Raw genomic sequence first — 14,833 nt, 5'->3', positions numbered from 1 at the left:
ATCAGCTGCATTGTGCGAGAAATCACAGACTGAGCTTTGCATTGTACCTTGGAGCTCTTAGCTATTGTGGGGTTGGGAAGGACCCTGGGGGTCATTGTCCAATGCAGGAGTCTGGCAGCCACAGCATCCCTGCTGCCTCTGATTAAATGCCTCCACTAAGAACATAAGAACCTGTTGCATCAGACCAATGGCCCATCAAATCCAGCATCCACTTCTCACAGTGTCCAACTAGATGCTTGTGGGTAAATGCCCAAGTAGAACCCAGGCACAAAAGCATTCTTTTCTCCTGTGGCTTCCAGCAACTGGTATTCGGAAACTTCTTTCTTCTTCGGCAATCACTTGTGGCCAAGTAAGATTGTCTTCCAATTCGTAAGTGATTGCGGAGGCCAATTCTGGAACCGCACATCCTTCCACAGTGGGAACATAGGTTTCTTTATATATATATATATATATATATATATATATATATATATATATATGCTTTCGTAGATTTTCACGGGTACAGGAATGCAGGTTTTGGTGTCCTCGGGTGTCTTCCCGTGTAAAAGATGGGGTGTCTAGGCGACGTTTCGACGAGGTCTCACTCGTCATCTTCAGGCTGGTGCTTTCGGCTTCTTGTCGAAACCTCGTCGAAACGTCGCCTAGACACCCCATCTTTTACACGGGAAGACACCCGAGGACACCAAAACCTGCATTCCTGTACCCGTGAAAATCTACGAAAGCAAATATCTCACCTCTACGGGGAGGAAACCTTCCAGGCTCTGTTCCAGTAACAAGAAGCCGAAAGCACCAGCCTGAAGATGACGAGTGAGACCTCGTCGAAACGTCGCCTAGACACCCCATCTTTTACACGGGAAGACACCCGAGGACACCAAAACCTGCATATATATATATATATATATATATATATATATATATATGCAGGTTTTGGTGTCCTCGGGTGTCTTCCCGTGTAAAAGTTGGGGTGTCTAGGCGACGTTTCGACGAGGTCTCACTCGTCATCTTCAGGCTGGTGCTTTCGGCTTCTTGTTACTGGAACAGAGCAGGATCTCAGTGTTTGAGTTCCTATAAATACTGTTGAGGGGTGTGGTGTGTAGCCTCCAATGTTCTGGGCAGAGAGGAAGTTCCCAGGCTAGTGTGCCTTTTCTTCTTTTGTTCCTTAATTGCTTGAGGGATATCTTGAGTGATTTCTTGAGTGATATCCTGAGTACCACTTAGGTGGGTCATTAGGTGTGGATTAGTTGCTAAAGCCTTTGTGTCTTGACCTCTTGAACTTTGTGAAGAGTTTTTCTGAGAAGATGGCTGTACTACATTTAGTTGTGCTCTGGCTTGGCTTCGTGTATAGGGGCGAGCTGTGGTTTTGTGGCCTGTGCCAGCCAGATCTGTGTAGGGATTGCAGGGGGGTGCAGCATCCGGAGGTGCCACCATGGTTTGGCTACTGGATGGTGTCTGTAATTTATCTGTGGAGAGGGTCTGGGTTTGGGTCTGGTGTGGTTGATTGGTGATGGCGTTCTGTGTGCCTCTGGATCTGGTGTCAGTTTTTGTGGGGAGGGCTAATTTCCAGATGTCTGGCAAGCGGGATGTGTCGTCACGCTTGTTCATGTTGTGAGGGTGTTTCTCTATCTCGATGGCTTCCATGATTCACACATCTCAACAGCCTACACCCCAAAATACAATTCACTATGGAAATAGAAGCCAACAACCAACTTCCCTTCCTTGACGTCCTAATCTACAAAAAACCTGATGGCTCCCTAGGACACACTATCTACCGGAAAAAAACACACACCAACCGCTACTTACATGCACAATCTCACCACCACCCTGCACAAATAAACTCCGTAGCCAAGACCCTCATCTCCAGAACCAAACGCCTGGCTGACAAAGACCACTTGACAACTGAGTTACAGAATCTCTCAAATGTGTTAATTGCCAATGGATACCAGCAAAACAGGGTTACGAAGCTAATCCAAAAAGAAACACCCCCCAAAAACCAAGACACAGAAGAAAACAATGGCATGGCCCTCCTTCCTTATATCAAGGGCACTACAGATAAAATTAGCAAAATCCTCCATAAACACAATATCAAAACAGCCTTTTGCGCCAACCAAAAAATAGCCAATATCCTCAGAAACCCCAAGGATAAAATCCAGTTGGAAAACCAAGGGGTCTATGAAATACCCTGCAAAGTCTGCCCAGCCACGTACATTGGACAAACAAACAGACGAATAAATGCACGTATCGCAGAACACAAGAATGCCGTCAAAAAAGAAGAAAAAACTTCCTCTCTTTTCCAACACATGAAAGAAACAGGACACGAAATTAATTTTGCAGATTCCAAATTGCTCTCTAACATGGAACATCACCACAAGAGAATAATCATGGAAGCCATCGAGATAGAGAAACACCCTCACAACATGAACAAGCGTGACGACACATCCCGCTTGCCAGACATCTGGAAATTAGCCCTCCCCACAAAAACTGACACCAGATCCAGAGGCACACAGAACGCCATCACCAATCAACCACACCAGACCCAAACCCAGACCCTCTCCACAGATAAATTACAGACACCATCCAGTAGCCAAACCATGGTGGCACCTCCGGATGCTGCACCCCCCTGCAATCCCTACACAGATCTGGCTGGCACAGGCCACAAAACCACAGCTCGCCCCTATACACGAAGCCAAGCCAGAGCACAACTAAATGTAGTACAGCCATCTTCTCAGAAAAACTCTTCACAAAGTTCAAGAGGTCAAGACACAAAGGCTTTAGCAACTAATCCACACCTAATGACCCACCTAAGTGGTACTCAGGATATCACTCAAGAAATCACTCAAGATATCCCTCAAGCAATTAAGGAACAAAAGAAGAAAAGGCACACTAGCCTGGGAACTTCCTCTCTGCCCAGAACATTGGAGGCTACACACCACACCCCTCAACAGTATTTATAGGAACTCAAACACTGAGATCCTGCTCTGTTCCAGTAACAAGAAGCCGAAAGCACCAGCCTGAAGATGACGAGTGAGACCTCGTCGAAACGTCGCCTAGACACCCCAACTTTTACACGGGAAGACACCCGAGGACACCAAAACCTGCATTCCTGTACCCGTGAAAATCTACGAAAGCAAATATATATATATATATATATATATAAAATATTTTTATTGGTTTTCAAATACAAAAAACAAATTTATACACTCCATACATCTTAATTAAATCTTACTTCTCTTTTTGACTTCCCTCAATTTGTCTGCAATTCCTTCCCTTTATTACTTTTAACACATTTCTGCCATTTTAACCATTTCCCCTCACAGAGCTTCCTTAAAACTTACAAACGTAATTTGATTATCACTCAGTTTTTGCATATATTGGATAAACTTTTCCCAATCTTCTGTAAATCTTTGGTCTCGTCGATTCCGGATCCTTCCTGTCATTCTATTCAGTTCTGCATAATCCATAATTTTGGTTCTCCATTCTTCTATCGTAGGTAATTCCTCCTGTTTCCATTTCTGGGCCATCAATATTCTTGCTGCTGTCACTGCATATAAAAAGAACTTCTTTTCTTTCTTATTTGTCTCATTACCTGTAATGCCTAGTAAGAAAGCTTATATTTCAACATTTTCTTCAATTCATTATAAATCATCTCCCAAAAGCATTTTACCTTCTTACATTCCCACCACATATGAAAAAAGGTACCTTCTTTTTCTTTACATTTCCAACATTTGTTACTTGTCTTATACATTTTTGTTAACTTCACAGGTGTTACATACCATCAGTACATCATTTTCATAACATTTTCTTTTATAACTGTACATGCAGTGAATCTTAAACCTTCTTTCCAGAGTCTTTCACAATCCTCCATTTGTATATTATACCCTATATCTTTGGCCCAGTCAATCATAACTGATTTTACCTCCTCATCCTTTGTACAGGGAACATAGGTTTCCGGGTGGGAGTTGATCCCAGTAAGGATTTGCCAAACGTGCCTTCCTCTTAGCTCATTTCCCCCTTTCATTTTGAGTTCATGCTTTTTGAAAGTCCATGAAGTCTTTGGTAGAGGCTATTCTCCAATTGGAGCTCTCACAGGCCAGTGTTTTCCAGCTGTCAGTGTTTATACTACTTTTTTTTATATTTCCCTTGAGAGTGTTTTTAAACCCCTTTTGTTGTCCATGGGCATTATGCTTTCCATTCTCAAGTTGGGAATAGAGCAGTTGCTTTGGATGATAATCAGGCATCTGAACAAGACCACTGTTGTTGTGACAACATTACTGCCTCCACCAGTGAAGTAGAGTCTAACACCTCCTAGGATAATGGACTCCATAGCTGATACCATGGTGATCATAAGATAATTATTCTCATATGTAGCTGAAACCTGCTTTTTTGCCATTTCCACACACCAATCCTATCCTACTCTTTAGGGCTGGGTTGGGGAAGCCTGGTGTACCTATGCAAACATACAGGTTGAGAATAGGTGGACTTTCGTGGCAGTAAACATGCCAGCAGATGTCCTTCACTGCTCTCCATTAGCTTCCTAGGTTGGAACACCAGCATCACCTTGATTTTTTGCAGCAGGTATGGGGGACTTCAATCAGGGTCCCAATTTGTCTCATGTTTTCCCCAAACCATGCCCCTTGCCCCACATCCATCATCACATGTGAGGCTTGACAGCAAGGCTTCCAGGATCAGCTGTGTTATGGGAGTGGTTTAGCAATTCATCGTTCTTAATAGGGAACTTTGGAAATCTTAGCTCTCTTGGGAGGATAGGAGTCTCCTAACAACCCTCAGTGTCCTTAACAAACTATAGATCCCAGAATCTTTTGGGAGAAGCCACATGGCTGTTTACTTTAAATGTATGGTGTGAACATGTCATGTAGTTGGTTTAAAATAGCATGACCATCCAAAGGAAACTAGGGCTTCAGACAACCCAAAAGGAAAGGCCACAAGATGCGACAATGGCCAAAGGCATAAAATCGATGGCTTTAATGACCAGGGTGTGGTGTGAAGGCACATGAGACCACCATGTTGCTGAAACTAAACCAGCCTAAGTGTGGTCTGCACCTGGGAATCGTATGCCACCATGGAAGAAAGTTGAGATATAAATGTGAGAAAATAAATCACAAATAAAGGGAGATTAGGCAAATGCATGAGTGAATAGTCTATCCATGGCTACTGGTCATGATAAACAGCGGAGGCTGGTCCATTAAGGTAAACAGGCTCACCGAGGCCACCAGTCCTGGGAGGTGGCTTTGGCTATCTGCTTCTTCCTCCTTAGTCTCGGTTTTGCCATTGTGGAACTCAGCAGTAAAGCAGAATGAGTTTTCTTCCCCTGCCATTGTCTCTGGCGCCACCTACTGTTGGCCTCCCTCCTTTACACCCTTCCAGTCCCAATAGGCACCAGCCACCACTGATGGTGGTTATGCATTGCCTCCGGTATCAGAGGCAGAAAACTGATGAGAGTGAAAATTTGCTGAATACGAGTTGATACAGACAGGGAAATATTTATTGCCTCAGTGCTCTGCTTATTATGGGCTTCCCAAGAGGTGTTTGGTTGGCCACTGTTTGGGACAGGATCCTGCATTAACTCCTCATCTTCTTATGATGATGCAGTCCTCCCCATCGCCAGCTCATGCCTTTTCTCCTTTGCACACAGATAATCAAAGCCTTCTGGGCATCTCTAAAGGCTGAACACATCAGCAGCTTTTCTTTTTTGGAGCTTGCTTAGCCAACCCTCCCCAAAGGAATGTCTCTCTTGAGCTCACGCTTTGACTTAAGAGTCTGGTTCCCAGCAGCACCAGACGTCACCATCCCATCCGCCGTGCGACCTGCAGCTGGAACAAGTTGCAGCTGTAATCTAAGACCTCAAAGTACAGCACTGGAAGGCTGGCATGATGACCCGGGAAGCATTTGTGGATCAGGAAGCAAGTGCAGCCAGTAGGGTAGGGGTGGGGCCTGCATTTATCCAGCAAGCCAGATCTTTACCTCCCCCACCTTCCATGAGTCTGCTCACGGGCTGCTCACCGGTCCATCACCTGACACCACAATGGCTCCAGGTGACCCATTTTCACTTGAAACCCTACTGTGCAAAGGAACAACTGATCATTGGTACCTCTATGCCATTCACAGAGCTGCAATTCCCAGTGATTTAAGCATAAATCCTGTTTTTCCCCCAAGGGAACTCTGGGGACTGTAGCTCTCTGAAGGAAACAGGTGGTCTCCTAACAAACCTCAGCACCCTTTAAAAGAAAATTCTAGCTCCCAGAAAAAGGGGACTGAAGTGGTATCATAATGCTTTAGATGTATGGTGCAAATGTGATTCTCTCTCTCTCTCTCTCTCTCTCTCACACACACACACACACACACACACACACACACACACACACACGTGGGGGGGGGATGGAAGCGCCAAAAGGAGAGGAAAGTAGGAGGGATAATATAAACAGCCTTGCCAGATGCATTGAGCTCTCCCACCCCACTCAATAGGTTATCAGTTTCCTCCTCAGTGGAGGATGTGGGGCACTTTTTGAGTACACAACACCTGTATTGCACAGGCCAGACTAAGGTGGTTACTTGTGCATTGTCAAGCAACAAGAGCACAATAGACCAGAGTTTTGCATAAAATGTGCATTTATATATATATATATCAGTGCAAATTTAGAAAAATTGTAACTTGAAGGCAATATATGACTCCATGGTGTTTTTTTTGGAGGGGGTGACCAGGTGAGCTGGCTGCTGGGAGTCTTCTTCGTCTGCTGTCTGGGTGTAGGCAACTTCAAGGCACCTGATGGTCTCCCTGTCTTTAAAATTCAAAATGGGCAGCCCCTCAAATAGAGGCCATCTTTCCAATTGAAGACTGTCCTTTGATTGACCTTCCAACAGAAGACCATCCTCTGCAGGCAGGGCGCATGGCTAGCCTCAGTCAGACGTGCTCTGAACAGGTTTGCTCCAAGCACAGAGCACTGCAGAGTGAGCAGGCAACAGCACATGGGGCAATGACTGACCCAGAAGATCTATAGCTGGTCTGCCATGGTGCAACACAATGGATGGGACTCCCTCTTATAGGCCAGCACAGGTGTAATGCAATCTGCCTCTTAACCATGTTTAAGACATCAGAGACAAGCCATAGGATTATGCACACCCTAGTCCTGCCTCCCTGCCGCCAGCCTTAACCAGGGTTAACATTTATATTAGGACAAGTCTTCACCAGGGTACCTATTGACCTTGGTTCTGCAACTAGCTTTGGAACCCTGGTTTACAATGTCAATATATTCCTCAACCAATCATCATAAGCAATGGGGATTTGTGCTTGAGCAGAGTCAGCCAGGCAAAGAATGCATACTAATCGGTGGCCTCATTCCCAAACCCTTAACCACGGCGAAGGAATGGCTACCCAGTGCATCTGCTTCATGTGAAGAGTCAGTTCAGCTCATTGGGACCTGCCTTATCTTGCAGCAAGGGCATCTTCAGATTTGGGCTCCTTTCTGATTGGCTGTCACTCTTTCCAAGCTCTGGATGTTGTTAGGCTTGCACTAATATAGCACCAGAAGCATGAAGCTGGAAGACCTCCCTGTCCATTGGCCTTGAGGGCTGCATGTCGCCCTTAGGCTGCGTATTAGATAGTGGCGTAGCGTGGGTTGTCAGCACCCGGGGCAAGGCAAGTAATTTGCGCCCCCTAACCCGTGGATTTGTGCCCCCTAACCCGTGGATTTGCACCCCCTAAGCCTAACCCCCAGATGTTGCGGCCGGTGCGGCCGGCCCCCCCTGCACCCCCCACGCTACGCCACTGGTATTAGAGCACCTGGGCTACTTTCTACACACATTCATACATCCCTCTCCCTCCTCCCACTAGGGAAGAAGCATCATCCAAGTGCAAGGACATTTTCCAGCCAGGCAGGAGTGAGAACAGGGCCAGTGAGACGCTTGATGTGGGGGTGTCTCACGGACCAGACAGAAAGGCTTGGAGGGGCCCATTCAGGCTCCCAGGGCCAAGGTTCTCCACTGCTGACTTAATACCATTGGCCACCTGAAGACAACTTTCATTGTCCATCTCTTTCATCTGTACAGTAGGCCAGGAACTTAACAGTATTATCTCTCACCCCAAACTCCGCCTCCCTCTCCCCCATCCATTGGTTCTGCCTGGGATTCCATGCGTTGAAAGAGACATCAAAAAGCAAGCGTTCTTAAAGTTTGTTTTAATACTGAGAGTCTTTACTTAGGGACTGTGTCTTGCTGAGAAGCCATAGCGGATACCCTCAGAATTTCCTATGGCTTAAAAAAAAACCTGTGCTCTGGGTTAATTGCTTCCAGATCCCAGACGGTGGCCCTACTTGAAGCCCCTCTTATTAGGTTTGTCTTACCGAAAGCCATGTGTTCCCCCAACCGCCACCACACAGACCCCTTCCAAAAAGGGACATTCCACATTTGTTTTCGTTTTAAAACGCTGTCCTTCGTTCCTTGACACAGCTTCTCAGAGCCCCGCTTCTTCATAGGGCCTCTGCCAAATGTGGTCTCCGAAAGAGAGAAGCAATTAGGGGAAGCTGTTGCGTTAGTTGCAAGGAGAGGGGCCTAGTGGGTTTAACAAACAACAGCAACAACAGTGCCATGTCTTTTTCAATATGCAAAAAGTGGAAGGTTGGGGAAAGGTTAGACTACTGCCAAAACAGTCCCAGCAAAGTTTAAGTAATACTTTACAAATCTGTGAGTTCACCCAGTCTCCAATCTTTTAGCATCCTGAGAAAAGTTTATCAAGGGAACAGGTAAACTGGGAGCAAGGCTATGTGGATTTCATGCAGTGACTTCCATTGCTGGAGGAGGAAAAGCAAGATACTAGTCCTCATGGCTTTGAAAACAAACTTGGGAAAGTGTGAGCAACCGCGTGGTTACATGTTGAGGAGCCAAGAGGGGTGGAGGCCTCTGTTTCCAGGAATTAGGGGCATTATGGGCTTCTCTGTGACTTGTGAAAGCAGAATAAATTACGCTAAACTTCAACTTATCTTGCAAAAACTTAGAACTTTGAAACCCTGGGTTTTTTTGGTCCGAAGTTCTGATTGTGTTTTGAAAAATAATGATAATGCAAGGGAGTATATATACAACACTGCCTGTGACCTACATTGTACCTAGGCTATTAAACTTGCATCTTAGGCCAGCCATTGGTTCCTCCAAAGAATTCTGGGAAATGTGGCTCTGGGAAGCTGCTAAGCATTTTCCATTACAGTCGCCCCTCACCTTGAACCACAGTTTCCAGGGCTCCCAGGAGAGAGGGCAAGGACTGTTTGAACCGGTTTGTATGCACGCCGATGTCGCCAGGAAGGAATCGACCATGCATGGGGTAGGGCTTACAAAAGCAAGAGCCCAGACACTCAACAGTGGCTCTTAAAGTGCAGTGCAAGGGACCCGCAAGAAGGGGCCGTGGTGATGCAAACAAAGTAAGCCAATCCCTGAAGGAGCCAGCTTGTCAATCGTTCTTCAAAAGCAAAAGGTGAGGGGGAGATAGAAGACAAGCAGAGGGTCGAGGAGGTAACAAGGCCCCCGGACCCTGATAGCTGCTGGCTCTACAAAAACTGGTGTTCCCAGTGCTTAACACAGGGCATAGGATTTTTTATCAATTGGAACTAGGAGTAGTGGATTTGGGAACAGAAAGCGCCACAGGTCCGGGGGATGCAGGGGGGCAGGAGACAAAGTGGGTGGGGAAGTCAGTCTGGCTCTCTGCTTCACGGCCTCCGTGGCCGGGGGACCGGCTACTCATCACAGCCCAGAAGCTCCACTCGCAAGGTGATGCGGTTGTGCCAGGATTCGGGGAGGATGCGCACAAAGCGGGTGTAGAAGGGAACGTCAAACACATTCTTCTTGTGCGAGTTGTTGTCGTAGTTGCCTTGGAATATCTGTGCCGGTGAAGAGAAAGAAGCACGGTTAGAAAACACAAGAGCGGGAAGGAAGCAGGCCGGCTGACCTTGCAGGGCTGTAAGCAAGGGTTACCCTTTCTTGATCCTTCAGCATTTTAGTGTGAACATCTCTTTTAATACACACATACACTTGGCTAATGTACCCTTTGTTGCAAGCAATTTCTCCTGATATAATGCTGCATTCTACGTTTCTTTTCACTAAAGTATTCATTTTTAAGCCCTGAAAAATGTCGGGGAACTGTGTCGCAAATTTCGGATAAGTGCAGATTTTGAAGGGTGGCTGCTTTTTTGGTTCTCATCTTGTCCTGGAGAGTGCAGATTTGATAAGATTTGGCCTTAAATGCAAACTGAATTGAATTTCTCTCCTATTCCTCAGTGAGGATGGGAGTGGTTTCTAAAACACAGAGGATGCAAAATTCCCCAAGCCTACCTTGGTGGCGTTTGTCCTGCTATCCTTGTAAAGAGTCCAGGACTTCCCATCATCACTATAGGCCACTTTGTAGGCGGCAACATACTGAATGTGCCCAAAGTCACGAGCTCCTTGCGTAATGATCCCTGTCACCTTCTTCTCAGCCCCAAGATCGATCTGCAGGGAAACAAGGACGACGTTTATTTTGTGAAGAGGATGAAGAAGAAGAAAAGAGGGGCCCGGACTCAGGTGAGGCCACCTTCCTTGGAAACCTTTTAACCCCAACGCACAAGTTGTTAACCCATCCAAGGTTGAAAACTCCTCTTAAGACTCAGAAGATTTGCAGGAAAAGCATCCAAACCTGGGGGCAAGTTTGCATACAAATGAGGGCTCATCCAGACTTCCTTTTGTGCCACGTGTGGGATGTGACATCACTGTAGCAGTCAAACAAAACACTTCCTGTTTGCCCAGAGTGGACACACAGGGAGGTGTTACTCCAGCCAGGAGGACTTCCTGTCCCACCTGATCTGGAGCATCCTCCCCCTGTGTGTGACTAGATAGATGGGCATGACCCTGGGAGACCCTGTAAAAAGGCCAGTCACACAGCCATCCTCCTCTTTTGCTGCTCTCGTCTGATACTGATGCTTTTGCTGTCTGCTGGCTCTTAGCCAGCAGCACATGGGCTCATTCCCATATGGGATGAACTCAAAAACTCTCTTCTGTAACTACAAGGTAAAGCCTGCCTTCAGGGAACCTACTGTGAACTGAATGTGAGTAAACTTCTTATCATTACTTTTAAAGAAGACTGTTGTCTTTATTCTTTTTCAGAAGGATAAAAAAGGGAATTTACCAGGAACGAGCCCAATCTGGACAAAGCCAGATTGGATTGCTTAACTCAAGAGATTCAAACGAATCTAGCAACTATGTGCTATGTGCGCAGCACAATTTGGCACTTGTGCACATGCGTGAAGTGCGATTTAGCGCTTCTGCACATGTGCGAGCGGCAAAACCCGGAAGTAACCCTTTCTGGTACTTCCGGGTCGCCATGGGACGCAACCTGAAAAAAACATAACATTAAGCAAACGTAACACGAGGTATAGGGACGCGGGTGGCGCTGTGGGTAAAAGCCTCAGCGCCTAGGGCTTGCCGATCGAAAGGTCGGCGGTTCGAATCCCCGCGGCGGGGTGCGCTCCCGTTGCTCGGTCCCAGCGCCTGCCAACCTAGCAGTTCGAAAGCACCCCCGAGTGCAAGTAGATAAATAGGGGCCGCTTACTGGCGGGAAGGTAAACGGCGTTCCGTGTGCGGCTCTGGCTTGCCAGAGCAGCAATGTCACGCTGGCCACGTGACCCGGAAGTGTCTCCGGACAGCGCTGGCCCCCGGCCTCTTGAGTGAGATGGGCGCACAACCCTAGAGTCTGTCAAGACTGGCCCGTACGGGCAGGGGTACCTTTACCTTTAACACGAGGTATGACTGTATATACCATCGCTGTACTGTGTATTTTGGGTCTATGGACCGCAATAAAGTGCGCTCTCTCTCTCTCTCTCTGTGTGTGTGTGTGTGTGTGTGTGTGTGTGCGCGCGTGTGTGTGCAATTCTTCAGACAGTACTTCTTCATGTGGCATAGTTAAACTGTGCAACTCACTGCTGCAGGAGGCAATGATCGCCATCCAAATGGATGACTTTAAAAGAGGATTGGGCAAATTCACGGAGGACAAGTCTATCAATGGCTAGTAGCCATGATGGTCATCTTCCAGGCACTGAATATAAGGTGCTGGGAATCGCAGGTGAGCAGGATGCTGTTGTGCTCATTCCCAGCTTCCAGGTTTGTTTGAGGAATCTGGTCGGCCACTGTGAGGGCAGAGGGATGGGCTAGATGGGCCACCTGCAGGCTCCTCTTATGTCACACATTCAAGTGCACAGTCTTCACCCTTGCAGTGCCCTTCCACCCCTCCTTCCTGCATAGGAGTGGCAAGGCCTTACCTGAAGCCACTCGTCCTGTTTGGTGCGGAGGGCAGCCCAAGCGTTGGTCTTGCCCGTCCTGTCAAGGCGGGCATAGTGCGGGTACCAAGTGAATGCGTCGATGCCCCATGTCTTGTAAACGCTGGAGGCTGTGATCTGCTGGTCGCTGATGAAGTGGGATTTCATGCCCAGCGGCTCCGAGCAACCTGCCATGTTGAAATACACTGTAACACAACGGTTTACACAGACACAGTGAAAGGGAAGAGACCGGAAGCAACAGATGCTCAAAAGAAAACAAAATTAAGCACCATCAGACAGACAGACAGAAACACACACACACATTTTCCCCAGAGCAGCAGCTTTCAAAACTTTCCATGCTGACCCATTGGCCTAGATCCCCCACGTAGAAACATGCCTGGCACAGAAACTCCCATGTGTTGCAAAGATTCTGTGGAAGGTTCAAAGGCAGAATTCTGCAACCTGCATCCCTGTGCTCTGAACATCAGCAGCGGTGAAGAGATGATTGATGCTTCAAACCAACTTCTCCACCATTAGGGATCTCACTAAAAGCAAGTCTTGCAGCTTCCCAGAAACTGTTTTAAAAACAAGGAACCAAAGCACAGATGGAAACACAATGGCAAGGAGGACAGGGGTAAGCCAACCCAAAAGATGGAATCCCAATGATGTCCACAAACATTTACAAGTCACTTTAAGGGTGCCAGAGCTGGGCATCTAACATGTAATCTTTCAAGTGTTGCTGGATGACACCTCCTGTTGCCCTAATGGTCAGGGGATGATAGGAGCTGCAGCCCAGCAATATTTAGAGCATCAAAGGTTAGCCACCCTGGTTTTTACCCAATAATGGTGTCATTCCATTCCGATTTCACCAGTGGATATTCCTCAATAATTATCCTTCAAGATTTCCCACTTCTCTGAATTCTGTGATACACTTCTCAAGTCACAACCCACACCCAAATGCTGTTCTAGGATAAAATATTTGAGATGCATACTCAGAGCAAATATATTTAATTGGTGTTTTGTGATTAAGTGATAATTTTTTAAGTACATATTTTTTTAAGTCATGGGTTAATGCGGAGGGTGGGAAGAGCTGTGGCTCATTGTTAAGAACATCTGCATTGCATGCAAAAGATTCCATATTTAATCTCTGGCATGTCCAGGAAGGACTTGGAAAGACCCAGGAGAGGTATTGCCGGTCTGTGTGGGCAATACTGAGTTCTGTCATCCTCCACCAACATTTCAGCTGTAAGGTCCTCAGGGCAGGGGCCAGTCTGGGTTTCGTGACACTGCTCAGCAAAGCACCAAGCAAATTTACAATGCTACAACAGAGCTGTGACAGTAAGAAGCAGGAAAAACAGTCAGCTGGCCTATAATTCTGAGCACCACCAGAGGGTGTCACTGTACAGTCGTACCTTGGTTTTCGAACATAATGCCTTCCGGGAGCCCGTTCTCCCGGAACCATTCGAAAACCAAGGCACAGCTTCTGATTGGCTGTCCTGCAGCCAATCGGAAGCCATGCTGGACGTTCGGCTTCCGAAAAGCGTTCGAAAACTAGAACACACACTTCTGGTTTTCGATCGTTCAGGAGCTGAAACGTACGAGTACCAAGGCATTCAGTAACCAAGGTACGATTGTAATTATGGATGCAGAGGAGGAGGAAGAAACAGAAAGAGCCCCAAAGTCTGGATGTGGGCAGTGGTGCAAGTCGAGCCATTTTAGACTCTGGGTTTTCGCCTGCCAATTGAAAATGCTAATATGCGTTACTTCATCTATTCTGGAAATGCGTTAAGCCATATTCCCAAAAGTGAAAATCTGAACAAAGTTGTTGGAGGGCGGGCAAAGTTGATGACCTTTCTCTGGGAACATGTCCCCCCAAAAAAAAGTTTTGGGGGATTTTTAAAGGATTTTTTCTTAAAAATCACTCCAGTTGCCATACATCCGGGTTTTCCTTTTTATATATATATACATTTTTATTGGTTTTTTTACGTATCATTTCCAACGTTCATTTAACATAACTTCTGATCTTATACAATATTTTAGACTTCCGTCAACACCTCTGATGATTTGCCATTCTTTATCACTTATTCTGCATTTCTTAATTTCTCTATTATTCTTAATTATCATTAACTAATAATTCTCCTCATCGTCTTTCTTGCAATATTTCAAATAGTCCTCCTTACAGAACTTCTTGCAGTCCTACTAGCATAATCTCATACATCCGGGTTTTCCAGAACATTTTGCCGACTTGGTAAAAATCCACCCAGATGCCATTTTGACAGTCCAATTCCCGGACGTATGGCAGCCCTAGTTAAGCCAACCCTCCTAGACTGGAGAGCCCATGTGCTCATTCTATTGTGAAGGCCCCAGGCGTTTGCCCATAAGTCCTGCCCTGACAGCACCAGTGCAATAGGGAGGCCTCCTGGTCTAGACAACAGGACCCAACAACCAAGACCCCATCACTGTTAGGGAAGCCAAAGAAAGCCTATTCCTGCCAGGCCAGTCCTCACCAAGGGGCCGCTTCCAAGATCAAACTGGAAATGACTATTTTG

The 14,833-nt window shown here is 46.5% G+C and overlaps 1 protein-coding gene across 2 annotated transcripts in view; it reads right to left on the bottom strand.

The window, feature by feature from the left end:
- Window positions 1–8,174: 8,174 nt before the first annotated feature.
- MFGE8 (milk fat globule EGF and factor V/VIII domain containing) overlaps window positions 8,175–14,833 on the bottom strand; it is a 34,318-nt gene continuing 27,659 nt past the window's right edge. The window contains exons 8-10 of one of the 2 annotated variants that reach the window (XM_028705996.2): window positions 12,288–12,490; window positions 10,330–10,485; window positions 8,175–9,878 (exon numbers count right to left, since the gene is read on the bottom strand). In XM_028705996.2, coding sequence (XP_028561829.1) covers window positions 9,735–9,878; window positions 10,330–10,485; window positions 12,288–12,490 — 503 coding nt within the window. In that variant the 3' untranslated portion in view covers window positions 8,175–9,734. The remainder of the gene's footprint in view (window positions 9,879–10,329; window positions 10,486–12,287; window positions 12,491–14,833) is intronic. The other variant, XM_028705995.2, reaches the window with a different exon arrangement.

This window comes from Podarcis muralis, chromosome 14 (genome assembly GCF_964188315.1).
Source record: "Podarcis muralis chromosome 14, rPodMur119.hap1.1, whole genome shotgun sequence".
NCBI lineage: Eukaryota > Metazoa > Chordata > Lepidosauria > Squamata > Lacertidae > Podarcis > Podarcis muralis.
This window is presented reverse-complemented; position numbering and strand designations above follow the sequence as displayed.